This window comes from Bison bison, unplaced genomic scaffold, assembly GCF_000754665.1.
Source record: "Bison bison bison isolate TAMUID 2011002044 unplaced genomic scaffold, Bison_UMD1.0 scf7180017863790, whole genome shotgun sequence".
NCBI classification, from domain to species: domain Eukaryota; kingdom Metazoa; phylum Chordata; class Mammalia; order Artiodactyla; family Bovidae; genus Bison; species Bison bison.
The window spans coordinates 682,492-692,282 of NW_011494362.1; the positions used below are offsets into that span (position 1 = coordinate 682,492).

Sequence of the window (9,791 nt, forward strand, 5' to 3'; positions counted from 1 at the left end):
TTGTGTCCGACTCTTAGCGACCCCATGGACTGTAGCCTACCAGGCTCCTCCGTCCATGGGATTTTCCAGGCAAGAGAACCACCACAATATTGTAAAGTAATTAGCCTCCAATTAAAATTTAAAAAAATAAAAACAAACCAAAAACAAGAGTTATTAATTTGTGTGGGAGTGTCAGAGGCTTAGGTTTGTTGATTCATTCCTAGCTTTCTTTCACAGGAGATACCTCTCCACACAGTCCGACAGCCTGGAAGTCAAGTTGGATGCAGGTGCGTCGTGTCCCCCGATGGCATACAGCAATCCGTTCCAGGTAGTGACTCCTACTCCCCCTCTCCTTTTTGACATTTGTGCACAGAGTGTCCACTTATTAGTATGAGGATCAAAACATTCTACTGACTTGAGACAGGAACTTCCATCACGACCACCAACTGCATAAAGCCTATAAAAAGAACAAATTGAGTGGGAAATAAGAGACAGTCCTATTATTATGCATAGAACAAAGAAAGAGGTTATTCTTATGGTATTTCATTGAATTCAGGGTGTCATCAGTTATAAGAAATACTGTCAATCTATGTGCCATTAAGAACGAAGATGTGCTACCTATTAAATGGCACATGTATATATCATATATTTGTATATATTACATATCATTCTGTACATACATAAAAAAGAAAACATAAACTCACGTGAGCAAAGACAACTTTTTCACAGCTGCCATCTAACTGACAAGTTACCACTGATTGTAGAGTACATCACAATTTTAGAGATGTTAAAGTGTGTCTTAAAACAGATAAAAGATGATATATAAATATACCATGACATTTCTTAAATAGCTAAGATAGGACTTGGTGATAAAAGAAACTAACCTCTGAGCACTACCACAGGTGAGGCACTCTACATGTATTAATTTAATCATTACAGTGATCCTATGACAAACTATTTGTATCCTTGTTTCACAGGTAAAGAAACTGGGATTCATGGAGATTAAGAAACTTGCATGTGGTCACTCAGTAAGAAGGAGAAGCAGGACAACAGTTACATTAATGAGCAGTTGTACAGTCAACAGTCATCTGGGATGTATTTGTAATAGTGAAATATGAGAACAGAACTATCGATTCAAATATACTCATCTACTAGACAATGTTTAGGACATTAAAATATCATATTTATATTCATTGGTATGTTAATGTTCTAAATGTTGCCTAATAAACCAATAGAAATTCATTATCAGTCAATACACTGCACTAAGATTATTAATTATATTATTACTACTGCACTAATAAAAATATTATTTTAAAAAATAATTTTATTTATTCAGTTTTGGTTGTGCTAGGTCTTCATTGGTGTGTGAGCTTTTCTCTAATTGCGGTGAGCAGGGGTTACTCTCTAGTTGTGGTATGAGTACTGCTAACTGTGGTGGCCGCTCTTGTTGCAGAGCACAGCTCTAGGGTGTGGGCTCAGGAGTTATCGCTCACAGGCCCTAGAGCATAGCCTCACTAGTTGTGGCACACGGGCTTAGTTGCCTTATGGCATGTGGGATTTTCCCAGCCCAGGGATAGAACCCAAGTCTCCAGCATTGGCAGGTAGGTGAATTCTTTACCACTGAGCCACCAGGGAAGCCCTAATTAAAAATATTTTTACTCTGATCTTAAAATATGTAAAATATTTTAAGTATTTGGACATATAAATGTTTTTTATTCAGCACAAAATCTTCTTAGACTTACTATTCACCTGGGAAACTCTTTGTAGATATTTTTCTATCAGTTTTTTGTAAAATAATAAATTCAGCTTACTGCATGTACAAAAGCTTACACATTTTGAATTTATGGATGCCTTAGTTAATATTCAGCTATCTTTTAATTCTTAAAGAATAGCATTTGAACTATATCAAATTTCTACCCATTAAAACTCTTAAGTATTTATATTTGGGTAGATATACATATTTAAAAGAAATATTTCATAATTTTAATTCATTATTTGTAATACCTGTGCCACTAAAGTGAAGTGTTAGTTGCTCAGTAATGTCTGACTCTTTGTGACTCCACAGACTGTAGCCTGCCAGGCTCCTTTGCCCATGGAATTCTCCAGGCAAGAATACTGGAGTAGGTAGCCATTCCCTTCTCCAGGGGATCTTTCTGACCAGGGATCAAACCCAGGTTTCAAACTGGTTCTTAAATAATAAGATAACATATCTTAAACAGTAAAATATAGTTGCAGCAGTATATTGTTTTAAACTTAAAATATATTAATAGCATGGAATTTGAAATTTATTTGAAACTTCAACCTGTTAAAATTTTATGTTAAAAACTTTTTTTTGATGTTACCGCCTTAACAGTAAAATGTCCTCATCTTAAACTAATACTTGTTAGAGTAATTATATAAATACAGATCACAGAATGTTAGAAGGAATCAACAACTAGAAATGTCAATAACTAAAAACACATATACACATGCACAGTTTAATAGGATTTCAGGTACTGTACACTCTTCACAGTGAATTCCTGGGTCTTCCTTGTGAAAAGTGGTATAGTACACTCATTAAGAGAATGGACTCTGGAGCCAGACTCTCTGAGTTTGAATCCTGGTTCTACCACTTATCACTTACTAGCTGTGACTTTGGACGAGTTATTTAATCTCTATCTGCCTGTACTTTATCATCTATAAAATCTAAATCTTTTAATAATCAGTAACAATCCTACAAATAATTTTAAGTTTCTGTATTTTAACCTTTATTCTTCTCTCTTTCTGGAGATGATGATAAAGCATTTTAAATGAGTAAAGTTATGTAACAAACAACTTTTATTTAATAACCATATAGGTCTTCATTTTATGGAAGAAAGGCCTGGAAAAGATACTATATGTTTTAGTCTTTGAGTAAACAAGAGCTATTAGTGGTGGCTCTATCCAAATATGTTTATTTAGAGCAGACAAGAAACAAGGAAACATGTCTTTCTAAATGCATTCTAGTATTCAGCAGTTTACCAAGATAAGAAAGAAGTGTTAAGGAAGGAAAGGCTTCCCCCACAGCTCACTGGTAAAGACTCCACCTGCTAATGCAGGAGATCTGGGTTCAGTCCCTGGGTTGGGAAGATCCCTCAGAGAAGGAAATGGCAACCCATTCCAATATCCCTGCCTGGAAAATCCCATGGACAGAGGAGCCTGACAGTCTACAGTCCATGGGGTTGCAAAGAGTCAGACACAACTGTGCGACTAAAACACACACAAATTTAAGTAAGGAAAAATCAGTAGAAGAGATGGAAGGAATTAGAGAAATACGAGTGAGACTATATAATTAAAAAAAAAACCTTTCAGTTACATAAACCACCAGATTTTGACTATATTGAATATTTATATAAAATTTACTTAAAATAATTAGAAATTTATAATATCTGTACATTAAAATAAAACCCTAACTTAATGTTGAGCTATTTATTTTTAGAACTATTATAAAAAAGAGACTAAAAAGTTTGTTTACATCATTCAAAGTATTTCTCTCATGATTTCTATGTATCTTTTAAGTTGGACATGCTATAGCTTGATACATTTAAGTGGAACTTTAAATATATCCTTACTTTCCACTTAGTACAGCCACACCAACTGTGCTCCTGGGAGTGGACATGGTAGCAACAAAGTTCCACTGGCGAGCCTGAGGGTCCCATCTTTCCACTGTATTCAGATAGCTCCAGCCATCATGTCCTCCTACTGCATACATAGGACCTTCCAGTACAGCCACGCCTACAAGGAGACAGGAAAGAAGCAAACTGAAAAACCTTTCATTGAAATGTAAGTAAAATGAACCTTTAAGAAGCAAATTTAACTGAGCAAAAATTGATGATAAATATTTATGACAAAGACATTGGTTATGAGGGACACAGCTCTTGTTGATAGATAGGTGGGTGGGTAAGGGGGAGAAATAGCACTGTAATTCTGGTCTTAAAAGTTTTAGAGGCAGCATTTTGAGGCCCAACAGGGGAAAGTTATTTAAAAAGCATACAATATGCACAATTTTGCCATATTTAGAACATTTTTCAACAATTTGGATTTACAATATATTTGAAAACAGCAATTTCATTCCTTTCTTCCTTTAATTCAAATTATGAGATTTTGCTCGTTAGATTTGATACCACAATATATTGGTCTGATTCATCACAAGAGAACCAAGTCAGCTTCATATGTTCATTTATTCAACAGCTACTGAGCTTCTACCACGGGCCAGGTACTTAATGGAGCGTAACAGATAAGGGCTCTGCCCTGATGGATCTAATATTTTACTTGGGAATAAAGGAAAAGGGTAGAGAGGATCAGGGAGACCTCTCGGATAGACTGATGTTTGAACAGAAATGTGAATGAAGTTAGGAAACCAGGCTTGAAGGTATCTAGGAGAAGCGAAGGTGAGACAAAAGGACTAGTATATACAAAGGCCCTGAGGCACAGTGTGTCTGTGGTATATACAGCTAGGAGGCCAGTTGGTGAATAAGGGGGAGAGAGTAGTGGATGAGAGGAAGGGTGGACTCAGATCATGTAGTGGTCGGGGCAATTGTAAGGACTTTGGATTCTACTCTAAATGAGACGGAAAGCCAGTGGAGGGTTTTGGGAAGTGACTTAGCAACAGCAGCAGGAGTATGACATGACCATAGTCCGGTAAGATATAAATACATATCACCTGAAGGCCAAAATACAAATATTGTGATACAAAGACATCTATTTTTGTGAAATCATAGCCAGATGACATAAATAGTCACCGTCCATGCAGGACCAAATCAACATACCATCCTACTCATTTGTGTCCTACCAGTACTAGCTATAGGAGATTACCTATCTATCTCCAAATATACATAAAACATAGACAATTTTATATTTTTACATGTGTGTGAGTGTAATTAAGTAATTTAAATTTAAAATTTACTTAAGATTCCTTCTGTAAGTTCAAACATTATTTTAAATAATGTTTATAACGTTTATTATAAGGTAAATTAATAAGAACAAAGCTGTTCTGAACAACATAAAATGGAAATAAAGGCTTAAAGAAGACACTTTGAATGATATGGTCATTCTCCTTTGAACTTGCTACAGTTCAATAAACTCTTTTGTATGGTACCTAGAACTAATGATAGTATCCCATGCACAATCTCATCTGTATAAGACATAGGTAGATAATGGCCATTCCCATTCTATGTACTATAAGAAATTACATTAAGTTAGAATTGACTTTCTTTTCCCCATAATAGAGGAACGTTTGCAGCTGAATCATACTTTTGACCCTGGATTTTATGCTCAACACAAATTTAAAAGCCTCGTTGAAGCTGCTTTTAAGATATATCTTCCCACTTTGTGCCTATGTAATAGTTACCAACAAGGTCCGTCTAGTCAAGGCTATGGTTTTTCCAGTGGTCATGTATGGATGTGAAAGTTGGACTGTGAAGAAAGCTGAGCACCAAAGAATTGCTGCTTTTGAACTGTGGTGTTGGAGAAGACTCTTGAGAGTCCCTTGGACTGCAAGGAGATCCAACCAGTCCATTCTAAAGGAGATCAGTCCTGGGTGTTCTTTGGAAGGACTGATGCTAAAGCTGAAACTCCAATACTTTGGCCACCTCAAGTGAAGAGTTGACTCATTGGAAAAGACTTTAATGCTGGGAGGGATTGGGGGCAGGAGGAGAAGGGGATGACAGAGGATGAGATGGCTGGATGGCATCACCAACTCGATGGACATAAGTTTGGGTGAACTCCGGGAGTTGGTGATGGACAGGGAGGCCTGGCGTGCTGCAATTTATGGGGTCGCAAAGAGTCGGACATGACTGAGCAACTGAACTGAACTGAACTCAATAGTTGATTTTATGGATTCAAGATTACTATTTGTTTTGTTTGCTGAATTTCATGTAGTTAATTTTAAGCTCCTCTCTCAGTACCTTAGTCCCAACTCCCTGGTTTTACTTCCTTATCTAACTTGAAACTTAAGATCATCTTTCATTGAAAGCTAATTGCAACTAGAAGAATCCCTTGTCTCTCTGATCTTTTGCTGTTCCCATTACCATACCAAGCTTCATGCCTAGATAATTTTCATTGGCATTTTGAGCAATCTCTGCTCTGGTGCTCAGTATTAATAAACTGGGTATAGTATAAAGCCATCTTATCTAAACTCAACTATCTCTTCACTATAACTCATTCATCTTTTATAATAACCTATCAAATTCTTTATTGCAACTATTTTAAGCCTTTTCCAAAACTCTGATAAATTGACAATATGGTAACAAATTCTCCCTCTCCCAGAAGACATGTCTATTTGCAATGGGATTCTGTAGGTCCTCCCATCAAGAAGTGGAGTCTATTTTTCTACCTTTTGAATCAGGGCTTGCCCACATGACTTATTTTAGCCAATGGGATACTACCAAACATGAGGCAAGAAGCAGCTTGAAAAATGTTTGTGCACTGGGACTTACCTTCTCTTGCTGCTTTTGAAACCCTGTGACTCCCACCATGAGAATAATACTGGGCTAGCCTGAATGATTAGAGGCATGTGGCCCAATTGCCTCTGCTGCCTAGGCTGAGAGCCGGTGTACCACTATACATGTGAGTGAGGCCATTCTAGATCAACGACCAACTAGCCTGCCTGCCTACTCCAGATTCATGAGAAAACCCAGCGGAAATCTTCTAAGTCAGCCCAGACCAGAAGAACTGCCCAGCTGATGCACAGATTCATGAGCTAAATAAACAATCCTTGGTTTAAGCTTCTACGCTTTGGAGTGGTTTGTTATATAGCAAAATCTGGGTGATATACATACATTTCAAGCCCCATCTAATTTTATAATATATCCACCTCTTCACTCTCAGCAAACAATTCTTTCCATTTTTTTCTATGAGAAAAGAGAAGTCATCTGATACAAGATCCCTAAATTCTCTTCTGTCCATTTCAGAATGAGTCATCAGTTTCTTGAAGATAAAGACAGTGTCTTCCTCATCTTTATATATCTACAGAACAGACAGCATGGCACACAGCACATGCTAATCAATATTTGCTCAGTGAATTACTGAATTAAAGAATGAAGAGTCTCTATCATGACATTCTCTGTGCTACCTCAAAATTTTTCTGCATCTTATTCATTTCTGCTTAAAAACAAAGGAATATACATGAAAAAAAATAATGCTAAAGATCTTTAAGCATTTCAATTAGATAACATTAAATGTCAACATAGAACACACATGTCAAATGGTAGCTTGTCAGTCTGTCGTGCTACACCATAATTCTTAAATATTCATGTTTTCACTTGTGCTGGCTACACATATACATGCTTGTTTTCTCTGCTTCTGCTTCTCAGATAACAGGGAGCATGAGGCAATGCTGGTGACTGCTGTTGGCTCAGCAGCTGCGACACTGATCTTTTGCCAGGTAAAGACTGTGAAAATGCCATACAGGCCTATACATGAAAGTATGAACAAATCTGCAGTTATCTCACCAAGGCCATGCCTATGTGTAGACATAGGAGGCATCACACTCCAAGTTTTTGTTTTAGGGTTGTAGCATTCTACAGTATTCAAAGTCTTCAGTCCATCTCTTCCTCCAACCACGTACAGTTTGTCATCTAACACTGCAACGCCGAACTGCAGCCTCCGCCCATTCATAGTTGCTACAGGAGTCCACATATTTGTACGAAGGTCATACTTTTCGATGCTTGTTGCTCCTTAATAGTAACAGAAAGAAGTTATGCAAATAAAAAGCTCGCTATCATTGAGTATTTTATGAACTTAGACATATAAAAGTATAGGATTAGCACTGACAACACTATTTCTAATATGTTCCAATAAGCACCTGCATGATCTCAACCTTGCCTGTATCCCTGCCCTCATCTCCTTCTACTCTCTAGTGCTTACACCAGACTCTGGTACTACAAGGTCAAGTGGGAAAGGACTGTCTGTCAAAGAGGGCTGAGAAGCAACAGCCAGAAGGGAAGCAAGCAGGGTAGTTTAGCACAATGGAAGCCAAAGTAAAAAAGAGGATCAAGTAAGATGAAGACAGAAAAGTATGACTGAATTTAGCTACATGGAGGTCATTCATGACTTTAGGGAGAGTCCTTTGTTTGAGCAGTTGAGACAGGACTACGAGGTGAGGAAATGGAGAAAATGAGCATCAATCATTCCTCTAAGAAGTCTGGCTACAAAAAGATGGAGAGAGATAAGAATTATTTGGTGGGCTGAGGGAAGTTTTGTTTTGTTGTTAAAAGTGGATAAACCTGAGTCAATAATGGGAAGGATCTAGCCGTGGGGAAGGAAGTTGAAAATACACGAGATGAAGGGCTCCTACGTAACACTGAGAGTTCCTGAGAAAACATGAAAGGGCAGTATCAGGGCTCAGGTGAGAGGCTGTCTTTCATAGAAGGAGGGGGGATACACACTTCACTGAAACCAGGGAAGGACAAGAGCTGAAGAGTGGATACAATGCTTTGAAAATCCTAAGCGTGGAAAGTTTGGGGAATGATGGTGTCTACATGTTATCAAGAATTACAAGATCCAAAGAACTCTTCTATTTTCTTTATGAGGTAAGAACAGTGGAGTTAAGGTTAAAAAAAAAAAGACCTACTCCTCTAAACAAAGAGCCAATTCTCAGTAGTTTAGTTCAGTTCAGTTCAGTCGCTTAGTCGTGTCTGACTCTTTGCGACCCCATGAACCGCAGCACACTAGGCCTCCCTGTCTATCACGAACTCCTGGAGTCCACCCAAACCCATGTCCATTGAGTTGGTGATGCCATCCAACCATCTCATCCTCTGTCATCCCCTTCTCCTCCTGCCCTCAATCTTTGCCAGCATCAGGGTCTTTTCCAATGAGTCAGCTCTGTGCGTCAGGTGGCCAACTACTGGAGTTTCAGCTTCAACATCACTCCTTCCAATGAACACCAAGACTGATCTCCTTTAGGATGGACAGGTTGGATCTCTTTGCAGTCCAAGTGACTCTTAAGAGTCTTTTCCAACACCACAGTTCAAAAGCATCAATTCTTCAGCGCTCAGCTTTCTTTCTAGTCCAACTCTCACATCCATACATGATCAATGAAAAAACCCTAGCTTTGACTAGACAGACCTTTGTTGACAAAGTAATGTCTCTGCTTTTTAATATGCTGTCTAGGTTGGTCATAACTTTTATTCTAAGGAGCAAGCGTCTTTTAATTTCATGGCTGCAGTCACCATCTGTAGTGATTTTAGAGCCCAGAAAAAGAAAGTCAGATACTGTTTCCACTGTTTCCCTATCTATTTCCCATGAAGTGATGGGACCAGATGCCATGATCTTAGTTTTCTGAATGTTGAGCTTTAAGCCAACTTTTTCACTCTCCTCTTTTACTTTCATCAAGAGGCTTTTTAGTTCCTCTTCACTTTCTGCCATAAGGGTGGTGTCATCTGTATATCTGAGGTTATTGATATTTCTCCAGCAATCTTGATTCCAGCTTGTGCTTCTTCCAGCCCAGCGTTTCTCACAATGTACTTTGCATATAAGTTAAATAAGCAGGGTGACAATATACAGCCTTGAGTACTCCTTTTCCTATTTGGAACCAGTCTGTTGTTCCATGTCCAGTTCTAACTGTTGCTTCCTGATCTGCATACAGGTTTCTCAAGACACAGGTTAGGTGGTCTGGTATTCCCATCTCTTTCAGAATTTTCCACAGTTTATTGTGATCCACACAGTCAAAGGCTTTGGCAGAGTCAATAAAGCAGAAATAGATGTTTTTCTGGAACTCTCTTGCTTTTTCTATGATCCAGCAGATGTTGGCAATTTGATCACTGGTTCCTCTGCCTTTTCTAAAACCAGTTTGA

The 9,791-nt window shown here is 38.1% G+C and overlaps 1 protein-coding gene across 2 annotated transcripts in view; it reads right to left on the reverse strand.

Annotated features, from left to right (window-relative positions):
- KLHL5 (kelch-like family member 5) overlaps positions 1-9,791 on the reverse strand; it is a 68,510-nt gene that overhangs the window by 7,572 nt on the left and 51,147 nt on the right. For both annotated transcript variants that reach the window (XM_010833578.1, XM_010833579.1), the window contains 3 exons: positions 7,449-7,673; positions 3,570-3,732; positions 224-436 (listed from right to left, as the gene is read on the reverse strand). In XM_010833578.1, coding sequence (XP_010831880.1) covers positions 224-436; positions 3,570-3,732; positions 7,449-7,673 — 601 coding nt within the window. The remainder of the gene's footprint in view (positions 1-223; positions 437-3,569; positions 3,733-7,448; positions 7,674-9,791) is intronic.